At 34.7% G+C, this 19,455-nt stretch overlaps 1 protein-coding gene across 1 annotated transcript in view; it reads left to right on the forward strand.

The window, feature by feature from the left end:
- Positions 1 to 19,455, forward strand: part of LOC149806231 (cadherin-23-like) — a 317,815-nt gene that overhangs the window by 135,649 nt on the left and 162,711 nt on the right. The window contains exons 7-14 of the mRNA XM_089935354.1: positions 284 to 370; positions 1,889 to 1,900; positions 4,868 to 4,987; positions 7,103 to 7,222; positions 8,562 to 8,640; positions 10,628 to 10,746; positions 13,288 to 13,494; positions 19,023 to 19,184. Coding sequence (XP_089791480.1) covers positions 284 to 370; positions 1,889 to 1,900; positions 4,868 to 4,987; positions 7,103 to 7,222; positions 8,562 to 8,640; positions 10,628 to 10,746; positions 13,288 to 13,494; positions 19,023 to 19,184 — 906 coding nt within the window. The remainder of the gene's footprint in view (positions 1 to 283; positions 371 to 1,888; positions 1,901 to 4,867; positions 4,988 to 7,102; positions 7,223 to 8,561; positions 8,641 to 10,627; positions 10,747 to 13,287; positions 13,495 to 19,022; positions 19,185 to 19,455) is intronic.

Raw genomic sequence — 19,455 nt, forward strand, 5'->3', positions numbered from 1 at the left:
GCATTGTGGAGACTGTTATCATTGTATCTTTTGTTATCCTGCAGGGTGCCAATGTGGGGAATGTTATCATTGTCAGTTTTGTTATCCTTACAGAGTGCCAGTGTGGGGACTGTTATAATTGTCTGTTTTGTTATCCCCGCAGCATGCCAGCATGGGAACTGTTATCATTGTCTGTTTTGTCATCCCTGCAGAGCACCATTTGTGTTATTATTGTCTGTTTTGTTGTTCTTTCAGCATACCAGCATGGGGACTGTTACCATTGTATGTTTTGTTATCATTGCAGAACGCCAGTGTGGGGACTGTGGTGCTAACAGTAAAAGCCTCAGATCCTGACAATGGATTGGGAGGGACTATTACTTACTCTTTAGAGGTATGGCACTTAGAGAAAACTAGATAAATTAACTTTTCAGTAAAATTTTACAATAATCAAATTATATTCTACTTTTTAGTCACAATTGCTTTGCAAAAGGGGGTTTTCAGTGGTCTCTCAAACCATCCATCCATCCATCCTGGAAATCTCATTTTCAGGATTGTGCAGAAACCAATTGACATGGGCAGATGAGATTTGGGTGACATTTTTATACCCATGAATAGATGACATGAAACCAATTGACATGGGCAAATGAGATTTGGGTGACATTTTTGTACCCATGGATAGATGACCTGAAACCAATTGACATGGGCAAATGAGATTTGGGTGACATTTTTGTACCCATGGATAGATGACCTGAAACCAATTGACATGGGCAAATGAGATTTGGGTGACATTTTTGTACCCATGGATAAATGACCTGAAACCAATTGACATGGGCAAATGAGATTTGGGTGACATTTTTGTACCCATGGATAGATGACATGAAACCAATTGACATGGGCAAAGGAGATTTGGGTGACATTTTTGTACCCATGGATAGATGACCTGAAACCAATTGACATGGGCAAATGAGATTTGGGTGACATTTTTGTACCCATGGATAGATGACATGAAACCAATTGACATGGGCAAATGAGATGGGTGACAATTTTGTACCCATGGATAGATGGCATGAAACCAATGGACATGGGCAAATGAGATTTGGGTGACATTTTTGTACCCATGGATAGATGACATGAAACCAGTTGACATGGGCAAATGAGATTTGGGTGACTTTTTTGTACCCATGGATAGATGACCTGAAACCAATTGACATGGGCAAATGAGATTTGGGTGACATTTTTGTACCCATGGATAGATGACCTGAAACCAATTGACATGGGCAAATGAGATTTGGGTGACATTTTTGTACCCATGGATAGATGACCTGAAACCAGTTGACATGGGCAAATGAGATTTGGGTGACATTTTTGTACCCATGGATAGATGACATGAAACCAATTGACATGGGCAAATGAGATGGGTGACATTTTTGTACCCATGGATAAATGACATGAAACCAGTGGACATGGGCAAATGAGATTTGGGTGACATTTTTGTACCCATGGATAGATGACCTGATTAGATATGAATGCTAATTTAATTTAGTTTCTTTTTGTTATTATTTTTTTAAATTCTTGGACTTTTGTAGCTTATTCCAGCGCAGACCATTTTAGTACAGTAATTCAAAACCAGTTGACCTGGACAAGCGAAATTGTTATCTTTTTGTTTTGACCTAGACAAGTGAAATTAATATCTTGTTTCAAATCTAGTTGATCAAATGATAATTTTGAGAGAACTGAATATTTTAGATGATTTTTAAAAAGGATTTTTTGCCTTTTGGGCCTAGAATTTTCTTTGTTGTTGAACAGTTTTTGTTCTCATTACTGAATTGGATAAATTTAGTCTAGTATCATGTTTAATTAATCTCTAATTTATAAATTATTCACCTTATCACTTTTCTTTCTCTTACAGCCTGCAGTATCAGTAAGTAAAGATTTTGCATTAATAATTTTTGGGGGGAAATAAGCATAAAGATTCTCAAGAATGAGAAAGTGATATTTCAGTTTTGTACTTATTATAAAAATTTTAAAAAATGATTTTGACAGATGTGAATTTCTTTCTGAATTTTTCTATTTTCACCTTTTAGTTTACTAGTTTTATTGTTCTAAAACCTGTATTAAATTTGATCTGGTCAAATACATTTATTACAAGTCTGCAATAAGTTTTTGTTTGTCATCATTCCTTTTAGAACCTCTTTACTTCAGATGACTCAAATAATGCTGTATCTCTAAAGTTTACCAGTGTGTTATATCTTTGATATTCACCAGTGTGTTATATCTTTGATATTCACCAGTGTGTTATATATTTGATATTCACCAGCGTGTTATATATTTGATATTCACCAGTGTTATATCTCCAATATACAACAGTGTGTTTGTTGTATCTCTAATATTAACCTATGTGTTATATCTAATATACAACAGTGTGTTATATCTCTAATATTCACCAACAGACATATGTGTTATATCTAGACTATTCATCAACGTGTTCTGTCTCAGTTATTCAACAATTATTTACAGAAGATCACAACAGATTTCTTTGACATGCATTTTTGAAGCAGTATTACATTTACAATTGTTGACTTTGTTGTATAACATGTAATTATAACTTTGTATAGTTGCTGTGATTGATCTGGTGTGCATAAATTCTGTCTTTACTCTATCTTCATTCCGTCTTTTATCATTTTTATTGTAGAGTGTGTTTATGTCCATAATGTCTTTATGTTTGAGTGCTAGCTCTCTCTTCTCTCATTATCATAAAATATGATAGTACTGTACATCCCAACTGCACTTACCTCCACTTTCAGTATGATACTGATTCAACCTTTTCCCTCTTTATATTCTATCTTGTAACTTCTTATTATAATGTTGGTCTGTACTATTTTCCCCATATACACAATCTCTGTAAGAAACCTTTCACATGCACCTGCTATAGCTGTACACCAAAACCAATGTGTGATTAAGACTAAGTCATAAGAATACTTCATAAAGTTGTTTACAAAATGCAATCCCCTATATACACCACTCCCTTGATAATTCGCACCCTGATAACTCGCGAACCCGCTTGTAATGCGTTGTCAGGCGTGGATCCCATTTTTTAAACCCGAAAATACCCCAAAAATTTATCCCTATTTGTTGAACTTGAAGAAAATCACGAAAAAAATTGGTAACAGAAGCTTTGATGTATCGCTCGTTTTTTCATTGAAAATGGTAGATAGGACTTGGAAATTTTAATCAACACTATGAAATGTCAAATTAAAAAATAGCTCATGCAATTTTTTACATTTTTTTTCCAAATGACATTCCTAGTACACTGCAATTAATGATATGTAAGGAAATTTCGATCAATGAAAATGTCACTTACGCCGCATGGAGGCAGTACTTTAATAAATAAATACAAATTAAATAATTTTTTTTATCAATTGAAATTTGTGTTCTAGATCCATCTTTTAGTTCCTTTTAAGTGTAATCATCATAAATGCAATGTGTCCTCTTGTAATTAAATGCAAAATGCATCAATCTAATGTAACAGCTATGTCCTCGAGCGTTTCTCTGAGAATCTAATTAACTGCCGACCGTGTTTTGATAACTGACTTGTGGAAGTATCTGTTGTATTGTTGCACTGAATTTAAAGCTGGCCTCCTTTGTATTATCATGTTAATTATGTCCTTTGAATAGAAAAAAAGGAGGTGGAGTAAAAGAAAGGCACAAAAATCGGACTAACTTAAAATCTAGTGGCCTTGGTCGTATGTCGGGTGAACTCACTTCATTTGATCAATCGAACACTGTAATAAACGTTATTGTGTATGTAACAGAAACTACCTTGACTTCACCAACTCTTTCATAACTGTGATAAAAATTAACAAGGCAGCCAGGCAAAAAATGAATACTTCGTAAAATGTAGAGCTTGGTTTCACAGATACGAACCATTGTGGGCAAGCGAGCTTCAGAGAATTCTTGAACTGGCATTTAGAGATATCCTCAGGGATGATAAGCAATTTCATTATTACTTCCACTGAAATCACGACATTAACATTGTACTAATTGAACAATAAAAAATTGAGTTTCAACGTAGACGTGTCACGAAATAAATGTCACATGTTTTCGAAAAGAAAAAGAATCTTCTTTGGTGGTGTATCAACAGTTAGTCTGGTTCCCAAATTATGGACTACTGATTTGGCAAGATACTATTAAACAACATTACGGGAACCAGACTCATCAAGAAAACAAAAAGCAGTGACGTAATACACAGATTTTTCGCGTACATGTAAATGTTCAAAACAGTTGGAACGATCTTTCATATAATGGATATTTTGAAGAATTTTTTTTTATTTGAACAGAATAATGAACAACTTCATTAGAAAAGTGCAGTTTTAAAAATTATTATCGACCTGATTGTAAAATGAGGATTCAATCATTAAATAGCCCAGTTCCCTAACGCGGCCCCCTGCCCCCCCCGGTTTTCTTGATGTCAAAGCGACATTTTTCAATTTTTGGCAGTCCCTTGGTAACTTGCGCGTCGCTTATAGTGCGGTCTATGTTTGTGGACCTCTTTGTATGCGAGTTGTCGAGGGAGAGGTGTATCATTATTAAGGTAGGTGTAAGCATTGTTTAGGTGTTGTTTACTTATTGTGAATTGCATTTGTGTTGCTGTTATAATAGAAGAAGATTTTAATTGTTACTTCGAAATTTCATTATCTTGGCGAAGATGTGCCATAAAATTTGAGTAAAAAGAGAAATAGATAATGGATCTTTACTAGCCTGCCATGCTGTACTGTGTGATACTTATTGAAATAGTGGATTTTGTTTTAAAAATATTCTTACTCTGATAAATGTTAAAAAGTGTGCCAGCAGTTAGGTTCTTGATATGAAGCATCTTTTTCAATTCCAGGGGGTGTCTGAAGGGTATAGAACAGCCTTTCTTATAAATCCCAACAGTGGTGCCATTACAGTCCACAGGTCTCTGGACTATGAGACTTTCAACTTTTATGAGTTTACACTGATAGCAAGGGTAGGTATGAATATGCTGTATGAGTTTACACTGATAGCAAGGGTAGGTATGAATATGCTGTATAAGTTTACACTGATAGCAAGGGTAGGTATGAATATGCTGTATGAGTTTACACTGATAGCAAGGGTAGGTATGAATATGCTGAATGAGTTTACACTGATAGCAAGGGTAGGTATGAATATGCTGTATGAGCTTACACTGATAGCAAGGGTAGGTATGAATATGCTGTATGAGTTTACACTGATAGCAAGGGTAGGTATGAATATGCTTAATGAGTTTACACTGATAGCAAGGGTAGGTATGAATATGCTGTATGAGTTTACACTGATAGCAAGGGTAGGTTTGAATATGCTGTATGAGTTTACACTGATAGCAAGGGTAGGTATGAATATGCTGTATGAGTTTACACTGATAGCAAGGGTAGGTATGAATATGCTTAATGAGTTTACACTGATAGCAAGGGTAGGTATGAATATGCTGAATGAGTTTACACTGATAGCAAGGGTAGGTATGAATATTGTGTATGAGTTTACACTGATAGCAAGGGTAGGTATGAATATGTTGTATGAGTTTACACTGAAAGCAAGGGTAGGTATGAATATGCTGTATGAGTTTACACTGATAGCAAGGGTAGGTATGAATATGCTGTATGAGTTTACACTGAAAGCAAGGGTAGGTATGAATATGCTGTATGAGTTAATGCTGACAGCAAGGGGATGTAGAAATATGCTGCATGAGTTTACACTAATCTGTTAGATATAAATTAAAGCTGTACATGTTGACACTGATACGAGTTTACACAAATAGCAAAGGTAGGTAGGAACATGCTGTATGAGTTTACACTAATAGCAAGGGTAAGTATGCATATGATGTACGAATTTACACTGACAGCATGGTTAGGTTGGAATATGCTGTACAAGTTTATACTGACAGCAAGGGTAGGTTTGAATATGCTGTATGAGTTTACACTGACAGCAAGGGTAGGTTTGAATATGCTGTACGGGTTTACTGCAAGAGTAGGTATGAATATGCAATAAAAGTTTCCATTGATAGCAAGGGTAGGTTTGAATATGCTGTACGGGTTTACTGCAAGAGTAGGTATGAATATGCAATAAAAGTTTCCATTGATAGCAAGGGTAGGTTTGAATATGCTGTACGGGTTTACTGCAAGAGTAGGTATGAATATGCAATAAAAGTTTCCATTGATAGCAAGGGTAGGTTTGAATATGCTGTACAAGTTTACACTGACAGCAAGGGTAGGTTTGAATATGCTGTACAAGTTTACACTGACAGCAAGGTTAGGTTTGAATATGCTGTACAAGTTTACACTGACAGCAAAGGTAGGTTTGAATATGCTGTATGAGTTTACACTGACAGCAAGGTTAGGTTTGAATATGCTGTACAGGTTTACTGCAAGAGTAGGTATGAATATGCAATAAAAGTTTCCATTGATAGCAAGGGTAGGTTTGAATATGCTGTACGCGTTCACACTGATAGTAAGGGTACATATGAATATGCCGTAAATGTTTCCACTGATAGCAAGGATTGGTAGTTACATGCTGAACGGCTTTCCACTGATAGCAAGTGTATGTAGGAATGTGCTGTACAGTTTTCTACTGATAGCAAGGGTAGGTAGGAACATTCTGCACAGGTTTCCACTGATAGCAAGGGTTGGTAGGAACATGCTGTATGTCTCAGAGTTAATGTTTAAGTGCATTCTGTTGTAAGGGTCTATAAGCAAACTGATTTTAATCATGTCCTGTATTGTTCATCTGATATGTCGCTAGTTGTTGGACACATATATGTATGCATGTATATATATAACTCTTAAAGCTTTATGAGAAGTTCTAATCTGGGTACATTTCCTTAGATTTTGAATACATACATATTTACAATGGTTTTGATAATATTTTAAATACCACCAAGTTTTCGCTAGCAAAAATTTGGACATAATATGGAGATCTTGATTCATTATAAAATAATTTAACTGAGCTTTCAACACTTAGCCATAAGAAAGAACTTTTTTGGACATCTTAATTTAAAGTACATTACAATTTGTCAGCTGTAGTTTGATTCATGCTGAGCTGCATTAATAGTTACACGTTTTTCACTCAGGATGGTGGAGGGCGTAATGGTACAGCAGATTTGCTGATCACGGTGAATGATACACAGGACACACCTCCTACCTTCTTTAACCTGCCATATAGTGTCAGTATACCAGAAAATGTCTCACTGGTGAGTTTAAAAATCACAATATAATAATAAACACCTTGTCAGTGTGAATATTAGTGAGTTTAAAAATCTCAATATAAAAACATCTTGCCAGAATGAATATTAGTGAGTTTACAAATTGCAATATGATAACACCTTGTAAATTTGAATATTGGTCAGTTTGCAAATAACAATATAATAACACCTTGTAAATTTGAACATTCATGTGGATATATATATATATATATATATATATATATATATATATATATTGACACAAAAATTGATTTAGATGCAAATGCAAATTTTCCTATCATTTCAAGCTAGCAAGTGTCCTTCATCAGGGGAAGAAACAACTTACATCCACAAAACAAACAATTAACACAAAAACCAAGAGAACTTCAATAACAGAGGGAAATCTAGAAACTGTGATAAAAGTAGATTGTTTAAAAATGGGTATACTACATGTCTCATTTTTTGCTGACATCAGCCCAGTAAAGTTATATAACAAAAGCATAGAAGGGATTATCATAAATTTTTTCACAGAGAACCAAAAGATTTGAACCCAATTCCAGGCTGGGGAAAAAGAATGGAAATCGTATGATGATAACTCAGTGGTCTCTACAAAATTTAAGATAGAAATTATATCCTGGTAAATTTATGCATGAAGGTGGGGTGGGAAAGACTAAGGATCAAATCCACTTATTCCAGTTTTAAGATAAGAAAGTTCACTTTACAGTGAGATACAGAGGATTTGCCCATTTTTAATTGAAATGAATTTCTCAAAATTACCCTTCAGCAAAACAAATTCTGTTCCCACCCTGTTTAGATTTACACCATCTTTCATGTCTCATAAAGTCTAGCAGAAGATAAGTGGATTAGTCAGCCAGATGGCTGGATTTTCTTTTCACAGTGCCTAGTCAGTTGACAGGATTTCTTTTACATAGTGCCAACCCAATCATGAATTAATTAGCCAGTTGGCTGGATTTTCTTTACATAGTGTCAACCCAATCATGAATTAATTAGCCAGTTGGCTGGATTTTCTTTACATAGTGCCAACCAAATCATGAATTAATTAGCCAGTTGGCTGGATTTTCTTTACATAGTACCAGCCCAATCATGAATTAATTAGCCAGTTTCTTGATTTTCTTTACATAGTGCCAACCCAAGCATGAATTACTTAGCCAGTTGGCTGGATTTTCTTGTTACATTGCCAACCCAAGCATGACTTAGCTAGAAAACTAGATAGATTTTCTCATCACAATGCCAACCCAAGCCTAATTTTTTTCATTCTCTCTTTTCATTTCAATATTACATTATGCATAGAAATATTAAAGTATTGTGAATCTTTCTTCCTCACAAGGAAACAAGTATACTACAAGTGACTGCATTAGATGGGGACAGAGGAGTTGAAAATGTAGTTAATTACAGCTTTATTGAAGGTAAGTCAACACTGAGCACAAGAGGTCATTATATATATATATATAATTTTTTTAATTTTTTATTTTATCAAAGGTAAGTCAACACTGGACATGGTAATCCATAGCAGTGTTGCACCTTGAGGACATTCTCCCACCCCAAACTCCCAGTACCCCCCACCCCCAATTTAACAAATGTCCATTTTCTGATCATTGTGCATGAGAGATAAATAAACTTTTCCCTAATAGTTCAACCAAGATGTAGCACAGCCTGAGCTTTTTAGCTAACCAGACCATGATCTTGCATCTTCCATCATGTGTTTCAAGTCTGTCACCTTTTGCTATTTTCAACTTCTCAAACACCAGTTGACCAATTTCTGCCAAATTTGGCTGAGAGCATCCTGGCATCAATTTTATACTGATGATCTGCCATCAGATAAGGCCAATGTTCAGGTAGGAAAAAGACTGTGACAACTTCTCACAAACAACTCTCCAGAATCTGACCAAATGAGAAAAGAAACATCTTATGCCTTTCAGGTTATGTAAGTGATGCCAGTCTGCCATCAAATATGGCTGCCATCACTAGGAGTAGAAAAAGATTTAAACGAAGTTAATATAAAATATCCACTGAATAGAATTTGACCAACTTTGACAGATATCATCTGGGCTTAATGGTCTTTCAGCAGTGGATGAAAATGGTTTTGATGTACCTTGGAATATGGGTGTACAAAAAATAGACTTTGAAATAATTGTTTTTATAACATTTGCCATCATTAGAACTAGAAGAAATTTTTACTAAAAGGATCATGCTGCCCCATATTTCTTAGTCATATGCTCTTACATTGGTTATTTGGTAGATTGTAATCAGGTGAGTGATGTAAGGCCCTCTTGGGTCTCTTGTTTTATGTAAAACTCCTTAAATTAGTTGTCTTGAGAAGCTTTAAAGTTGTACATAGCATTTTAAATACTGGATGATTCATAGTTGTCCATTTTTAGTTCACCTAGCCACTAGGCCAAGCAAGCATATTGTTAGACCCAGCAGCTTCGTGTGTCCATCAGCAATTGCTCTGGAGGCAATATGTCTGGTTCAGTTTTGATCAAACTTGGATTAAAGGCTTACATCATCAAGATCTCAGATGAGTTTGAAAAATTAAACAGATCCATGCATGATAATAATTTGTTCTTGCATGTGATTTCTGGGCTGTTACCACACTGAAGGACATGAACCATGTTATGATTTTGATCAAACTTGACATATAGGTTTATATTATCAAAATAATGGACAAGCTTCATAATGAGTGAGTTCCATGCATACTAATTAGGTAATCTTGTAGCATTATGATAGGGCTTGCAAGTTTGGTGAGTTTGATAATGAACAAGATCCATGCATATTAATGAGTTGATCCTGCATCTGATTGGCTGAACTTGTTACAAATATGGAGTCATCTTTGTCACCTGATTTTTATCAGACTTGGAATATACCATTATTCATGTAACCTTTTAAATTTGTGCACACATTTAATCCATAAATCCATTTATTTTGATTGAGTTCTTTTGGACTTGTGCTGCTTGATATATATATATATATATATATATTCAGTCTTTGTTTAATTTTAATTGTCTGCATCTATGTTAATGTATATAGCATGAGTATGTCTTATAAATTTCATTATAGACCAATTATACCTTTAAACTTGGACGTGTCAAATCACTGAATACAAGATAACTTTTGCTTTACAGGCGATGAGGAAAGAGACATAGTACAAATTAAGTACAGGCATTGTTAGTCAAACAGCTGTAGTATCATCTAATCACCAAACTAAACCATTTATAAGCCAATGAAGAGATGAAATATTTTAGGCTTTCAGAGGGATATTTTCAAAAAGGGAGTTAAATTGAAGTTCAGATTTTTACTTTTGAAAAACATACTTAGGCTGGGATGAGTAGTTCCTGTTAGAAGGTGTCTGTTAAGGAAGATTAGAACATTTGATTATTCTTTCTTTATTTTCAGGCTCATTTGAATTTTTTTCCCTGAGTGCAGAGACTGGAGTGATCATTGTGAAGATGCCACTTGATCGAGATTCACCAAATGTACGGGACAAGGGAGGGGTGTACGACATGAAAGTAAAGGTAACATTGGATACAATCCTTTTTGTGCGAAATTACTGTTGGTCACAATATTTTAGCATCCATACATTTTTATGGGGCCCCGAGTGGCCGAGTGGTCTAAAGCGCTCTTCGTTACGGATCACTGCCATCTCACCTCTGTCTGCGGCGGTTCGAGTCTAAGATTCAGCCAATGTGGGCATGTGAGAAAGCTTGCCAGTAGCTTCTCGTGGGTCGGTGGTTCTTTCCGGGGTTTTCCGGGTTCTTCCTCCACCATTAATACTGGCCGCCATGTATAGCCTATCGTGCTGAAAAATGGCGTTAAACCCCACAACAACAACATTTTTATGAACATGAAAACTCCAGCATGTATACATTAAATTTTCTTGTTTTATTAATCATTAGTATTGTATCTTATACCAACTTAGGGGAATAAACCTTCTGCAGATTTACTTTTGTGATATAAACAGTAATTATGGAATTGATTTCAGTTTCATCCTCATGAAGTCCTTTCTGCTATCATTTTGATGATAGAGAAGCACTGTCAAATTAAATTTGAAAATATCATTTTTGGGAAGAAAAAGACATGCTAATAATTGCTGAGAAATGTTTGGTTGGATTTCTTTTTTAGTGATGCTTGATAACAAAGAATTCCATCTTTTTATAAATACTTATGAGCAAATAGATGGAATATAAATTTGCAGCAAATGTGAAACGTAATCGTGGTCCAATTTGCACTGCTATTTCCTGAGACATAACGAAAAATGGCATGTGTGCACAAATCCATCAAAGCAGTGGGTATTCTTCCTTTTGCTTCCATGTTACGTGATAATGCTGTTTAATAATGAATGTCATTTGTTGTGTCCCAAACATTGTAGCAAAGATTATTTCATGGTTTAATTATTTTACCATTATGTTGTAAAACTGGGTGACAACTGGTAATCTTTTTAATAACTTGATTGCTTGTGAATTGGTTACATTAAATCACATGCAAGATTATTATGTCAGAATCAGAATAAAACAGTATGCTGGGCCTCTTTTTTGGGATCATCATGCACTTCCTTAGTATCTCCTATGACTGATGCTGACCATTTGAAATTTGCTTAATTTTTCTATGCATACTAATTTGTTATAATACGTCAAGCAATACAGGAGTATCATGTGTGTACTTTTGTTATAACGTCAAGCAATACAAGTGTATCATGTGTGTACTTTTAACACATTAACCCCTGAGCCAAACAGCTAGGCAGTCCCCTGCAGCATACTTGCAGAGATCACCTAGAGCAGTGTTAGTCTTTCCAGTGCATGTATCCCTGAGACTAGCTGACAGCAATTGGCTTGCAGATTTTTATAGAGGGGGCTACTTGCAATAAAATTGTTATTATTTTATTTGTATTCATTTAATTCAGCTGAAATTTGGCACGGCAGTTCTCAATAAACTTATATACATAATGGTATAAATTTCATGCTACATGCAGAAATAAAACTAATGCATGATGGTGAAAACAAATGATGTACTTGCCAATTTGCTTCTCTTGCCATGAATAATCCATAAAATCCATTATGAATTCACACAGAATTATTAACACCATCAGCACATGAAATAATTATATTTTATGTACACAGAAATTCCACTTGTCATCTCTTGTAAACTGAACATCCTGTGAATACTATACACAAATGGGCATATTTTACTTGCTCTTTACTTACCTTTCTCCCTTAGAACTCTCACTGAAATTTTTAAGACTAATAAAACACTTAACAATGCTTGAACTATGAACACTCATGTTAACAACATATATTTCCCAAACATTTATTTAACGATTATTCAAAAGAAAATAAAGTTCCGCGAAATCAAATTCATTTGCATTAATGTCTAAATCCATTGCTGGTCCTTTGTATAGCCTCTTGTCAATGTGTGTTTTATCATTTACGATCATCGATCAGCTCTACTTTCATTTTCTTCTTCTTCTTCGACATTCTCATTCTCGTCACTACCGCTGTTATTTCCAGTAGTTTTTTCGATGTCACTATCAATCTCATCTGATTAAAATCCAGAAAATTCTCTGTCAGAATCTGTCAAGTAAAAGTTTGCTCCCAGTTGCTGATTCTCGTCAATTTGCATCATTTTCAGACGTATATATTTTCACTATTTCTGCTGCCATCGAAGTCAAATTTTTTTCTCTCCGTTCAGCAATGTTCACTCTATCTATGTAAGCTACAATTTTATTGGTTAAATTGCTTGTATAATTAGGAAATGGCTTCAAATCAACCAGTGGTTTGTGCCGATTTAACTCATTGTGCGGGATACAGGCATAGACAAATACTGCCTCGCAAACTCGGCACTTGGGATACAAGCTGTGTTAATGAGGCACGCGGGAGATCAGGTTGGAAAAGTACCACGAATATTCTCGTCACCAGGGGTTAATGTGTTAATGTAACATGTTCAGCAATACTGTGTACTTCTGTTATAACATGTTCAGCAATACAGGTGTATTATGTATGCCTACTTCATATTTGCCTTTTAGTTTTATTTTTTTTGCTTCATCCCATGCTATATTGCAGGCCTCAGAGGTTGTGCCACCAGGTCAAGTGAACACAGGAGTCACTACAGCCACAACACTGGTTACAATCACAGTCATTGACATCAATGATAACTCTCCCTTGTTAAACAGTCCATGGTACAATGCCACAATCCTGGAGAACATGCAGCAGGGTGTCCCTATCACCTTCACAACACCATTTACCATGAACGTTAGTGATGTTGACCAGGTGAGGACTTTGAGACTATTCACTATCATAAACTTTTGAAATCTTGACTTAAATGTCGATTTTCAAAAATGTGCAACAGGGTGTCCCTATTACCATCACAATGCCATTCACCATTTAAACATTAGTCATATTAACCAGGTGACTCGAGGATCTTCTAATACCTTTACAAAACCATGATTCAATGTTACAAACATTAGCAATGTTGCCCAGGTGAGAAGTACCAAGTTATCCTCAGTGTCCTTAACACCTTCACAACACCATTCACCATTATAGACTTTATTGATATTGATCAAGTGAGGACTTTCTAACTTTAACTTTTGCAACACCATTCACAATTATAGACTGTATTGATATTGATCAAGTGAGGACTTTCTAACTATCACTTTTGTAACACCATTCACCATTATGAACATTATCAGTATTGACAAGGTGAGGACTTTAAAATAAGCCCCCAGAGATTTGTTTATATATCTGAACTGTTTCATAAATAAAACCCCATTCTAAAATCTGAAAATAGAATATTTTATTTATAAGTTTTATCAATTTCACATGTAATTTGTAAGATTCTAAATGTACATTATCACAACAGATGAAAATCACTGTTTGTATGCAGAATAAAAATATGACTTGCATTTGTATTATATGCCAGTTTCACATAAGTATATAACACATTTAATATACAAATGTGAAATTGATTTTGCGCTATGTTGATTACAATTTTTTTTGCTGTTATTTTATTAAATTATGACCCAGCCACTTTCCAAAGTGGGTGCTTTGTAAGGGCAAAATCAAGTTTTTCGTTTTTTTTGTTAGTGAATACCTGTTGTCAATTTGCTAATGGATGATTTTGGAAATTTAGATACAGTCATCACATACCTGCCAGAAACATGACATGATTTTGACTCACAAGCCCCTTGACAGTCATGTTGATAAAAACAATTTACATTAAATCTTAGGAAGAAAAGAAACAAATACATAGATAAGAAACCACTCTTAATTCTGTGAATATGCACATAACCTGTAGTTTTTATAAACACTTCCAGCCATTTGGAAAATTGAAATTTTTTGTTGCAAATCATTTCAGCACTGCTCATTTGGCTAATTTGCATAGGCAAATTTGATGGAGTAAAACAACCAAATTTATTTGAAGCTAGGCAAATCAAAGGGTTGTGTATTTTAGAAACAAAAGTTATTACATGAAATTACCTTAATGAGAATGTTTAAGACATCTTTTTAGAACAAAAGTTATTACACGTAATTACCTTAGTGAGAATGCTTAATGCATCTTTATTAAAACAAAGTTATTACACTTAATTACCTTAGTGAGCATGTTAAAGACATCTTTATGGAAACAAAGTTATTACACTTAATTACCTTATTGAGAATGTTTAAGACATCTTTATGGAAACAAAGTTATTACACTTAATTACCTTATTGAGAATGTTTAAGACATCTTTATGGAAACAAAGTTATTACACTTAATTACCTTATTGAGAATGTTTAAGACATCTTTATAAAGAATAGTGGCATGTAGTACATGGTCAGCTGCAGTATTCCTTGAAGGCCAGTTTTACTCCATGAATTAAATGTGAACCATGATAATTACAATAATTGGAATAGTATAGAAGTGTGATTCAGGGAAGAATGAGGCATCTGCGAATGGAGCAAGTGCTAGCAAAACAAAATTTTAGAACTCCCGGTTGGTTAACTTTACATATTGACATTGTCATTCTGGAGTGTACAACCTGCGTCAGCATAGTAACATGACTAAACATTGGTACAATGCATGAGTTCAGTCCCAAAAGAAATAACTTGTTTAAATGATTGACTGATCATGCCGCATGAGCTGAAGTACTTCACTGCTATTGCATAATTTGTAATGAAATGTTCCAGAACAGCGATCTTACTAAGAAAATCAGTTGCAAAAGAAGAAAAATATGAGAAAAATTCAACAAGTTTGAAGAACAGTACCATCAATTCTTTAATGAGTGCAAAATGAATGTTTAGGGACCAAAAACAAATTTTCAGAAAGAGGGCAAGTTCTGTTTTCTTTGTCTTTTTTTATGAAATAATTCTGGTTCCAAGTTAGTGTGTGTGCGATGATACATGATAGTGCTAAGCTTGGTAATTATTCCTTGTTTGAAAGTGTATTAAATGCTTCATGGAAAGTAGTTCATTTCTTTCTTTCATTCAGATTTGAATTTCCAGTCATTTTATATCAGCTGAAATAAGTGCATGGTGCCGTTTTGGAACAACAAAACACCGAGTCTCACACACACACCCCAAACAAAATCTACTAAAATACATTATGAAAGTCAGAGGATTTAACTGCATATATTGATTTTTGTTTATCTCCCTAACAACATTGTTTTGAAAAAGACTTTCAGCAAGGTGCATAGCAGTTATTTGTCAGTTCTTCTTAGATATACCTTTAGGTTTATTCTGCAAAAATGTGGCCTGCAGTAAAGTTTACATCATTATTATAATTTTTCATAAAAGAACATTAGCAAACCTGCCAACTCTTACGATTTTGCTGTACGACTTACGAAAATTACCTTTAAAATACGGACTTACTGCATGCTAGCAAAAATTGTGGAAAAAATGATTATTGCCAAAAAAATCAGGATAATTGGTTCATCCATGTTTTATTTGGATCCAGGTTTCATCTTAGAATTAGTAAAATTAGTCAGGGAACCAGACTAACTTTACAGCAACACCCCCCAATGCTTTAAACTGCACCTATTTGTTCATGTGAAGCATCTGCATGATCAAACTGTCGATTATAGAATTTTTAAAAATGGCATCCAGAAATAGATGCATGTATAAGATGAAAGGGAAATAAGCTTCTAGAAAAGTGTTAATAATCAACACAGTAGAATAATAAGGGGTATTCAGATTCTTGTGAATAAAAGCTGGAAAGGACACAGTTAAGTTTATTGGACATCACATGCCAATTTGAGTATGTCTTATAGCTGGAGATATGATTGCTGTCGTCATGTGAAATGGAAAATAATTTCCAGGAATTATGTCAAGCTGAGAGATAACAACAAGCCATTGAGCTGTATAGGGTTTGGAACTAGAGTTTGTGCAACTATACTAGTGGTAAATAAAGTCTATGCGTACTTTACAAACTTTTCAGTTGAACATGATACTGTTTATCGTCGATGCATCACACTTTTAATTATGTTTTCCAGCTAGACAATATCAGTTATTGATATTTTGTTACACCTTGCTGAAAACTGGTCAATCTTACAGAAAAAAATCAACTGCCTCCTTACTGAGATGGACTCAGTTTTTAGCAGGTCTGCATTAGGTACAAAAGTAGAGAAATATTCATACACTGAATTTATATATACAAGATCTTTTGCATACTTTTATAAATATGTTAATATAAACGGTGGAAAAGAAGCAGTTGAAAAATTTGAAACATGACATTGTGATAAATCCCAGAACTCAGTTATATTTTTCTAGTTCATTTGTTAATATGTAGGTTTGAAATATTGCATGTACATGTTTTAAAATGATTTAATAACAAAATTACAGATTGAATGTTAGCAGACAGTGAGTTCCATATTTCAGCCCCTGAATACTGTAGACTTCCTTTAAATATTTCAATGCAAGGTTGGGGAATTTTAAATTGTTATTAACCCTTTCATCACTAAGTAACTTTGGGGGCATAGAGTCCTCAACACTAAGTAACTTTGGGGGCATAGAGTCCTCAACACTAAGTAACTTTGGGGGCATAGAGTCCTCAGCACTAAGTAACTTTGGGGGCATAGAGTCCTCAACACTAAGTAACTTTGGGGGCATAGAGTCCTCAACACTAAGTAACTTTGGAGTTGTAAAGCAAAATGACTTGTGGATTTTGAAATAAAATAACTTTGCCAATTTTAAAGATATCTGGCTGGATTAGGTTTCAAAATCAAGGTTAAAAATCAAATTTTATGACTGATTGACTAAAATGTGCATATCTATTACAACTGTTAAAATACAGGTGCAAACAGGTAACACAACAGGTAAAATACAAGTAATTATCTATTTACCTCTTAGAAAACTTAGAAAGTTCCTAAAACTTGTTCAGTTGACCCTAGATGTACTCTTGAATAATTCCAGTAGCAACACAAGTCTTTCTATCAGGTATTTGACAGGTAGAAATTAAAATTCCATAAAATGCCTTGATTTCATCCAAGGTGAGATCTGTCCACACACCTGTATCGCCTCTGGCACATTTGATCGTTGCATTCAAATTCGTTAGACGGATAATATTTCCAAAAACTTCATCTGAATAGAATATTTGAAAATATTCCAAAGCTTTCCTGTAGCCATCTAACACTCGAGTGGGTCCAACTCTCTCAGAAAACTGAAACAAATCTCATTGGTTTTCCAACGTCATCCAAACAAATTACGTGGAGCGTACACTTCCTCCGGTTCAGAACCTTCAAAGTCCTCTTCATCGTCGTCACTGTCACCCACAAGCACATTCCATTGCCTCTCCAGACGCCTACTCTCATTTTATTTACTAGGTCAAAATTGGTAAAATCCTCTGATAATTCAAAATCGGACACTTCACTCTCATCTGCTCCTTCTTCAAACTCTGCCATTTTGGATACAAATTTCACCATTTGGAAAGCTCGTTAAAAGTGCCTACTTTATTCAATATTTCTAGCTATATACAAGCTAAACTCACGAGATAATCCAAATATAATATCTACATTACAAGTAGGAAGTTATTAGAGGTACCCCAGAATTTATATAGTCGGGTACTATAACGTTAGAGAAGAACACTGCCCCAGACCGGTAAAGCGGTCCATAGTGTTTACGGACTTACTTCCCCTGGACTGGAAAACCGGTCTATAGTGATGAAAGGGTTAAAATTTGAACCTAGATGATAAGGAGAAGACGTCTTATGGAATCATTTAATTATATACTCTGGAAAGTCTCCTTTTATACATACATGTCATTTCTTAACCATTTTCATTCTGTGCACATGTTTGATGACAATGCATCAGTGGGGACATCAAGAATCAGCCACGATGCTCAATTTTAAAGCTTGTGTTTCCAGTTCTCTTGGAAACTAATACAATTTCCTCATATTGCTTAACAGTAGTCAATCATTGGAAGTATATACACATTACAGTTATTTAGAATTTTGGAGTCCTTTGTCAGGTACTTTTTTAAAATCTACCATATATGTATGTCTGGAAGGTTGGCAGGTATGTCATCAGAATACAAAATTTTATTCAAAATTTTAACATTTTAACTGAAAATGATACAGTAATAGTGTTTTCATTTATGATAGCCATGGAATGCAGAATTAGATCAATTAAGACGGGAGCTCAGTCAAGTGGCTCCTGTTTGTACAATTTATAAAATATCCAATAACTATTGTCAGTGTAATGCTTTCTATACTAAAGAAACACCCACCAAATATGATTATTCTTCTGTACAAGGAATCTTTTCATAAAACTTATAGGCATTTGTCATGGCAATTTTCGTGAATGATGATTTGTTTGTTTGTTTTCATCCAGGGATCTAACAGTCATTTTGAGCTGTTTCTGGAAAAGAATGGGAGACCCTACTCTGACTTCACCCCACAGCCAAGTGAAGTGTTCTCAGAGTCCTCTGTACTAATACGTGTCAACAACCAAAGTGCTCTGGACTACGAAATCACATCTCAGCTCACATTTCAGGTAGGGGCAGTTGATATAGTCAGTTCTGTATTACTTTGGTTGACAAAGACAAATAGACTCAAGCCATGCAAGTAATATGTGAAGTCAGTTGATGTGTATGATGTCTGAATCAGTCATATTCCTGTAAGATGTGTATGATGTCTGAATCAGTCATATTCTTGTATGATGTGTATGATGTCTGAATCATGGTCATATTCCTGTATGATGTGTATGATGTCTGAATCAGTCATATTCCTGTATGATGTGTATGATGTCTGAATCAGTCATATTC

The sequence above is a fragment of the Sinohyriopsis cumingii genome, chromosome 2 (genome assembly GCF_028554795.1).
Source record: "Sinohyriopsis cumingii isolate HCF-2022 chromosome 2, ASM2855479v2, whole genome shotgun sequence".
NCBI classification, from domain to species: Eukaryota; Metazoa; Mollusca; class Bivalvia; order Unionida; family Unionidae; genus Sinohyriopsis; species Sinohyriopsis cumingii.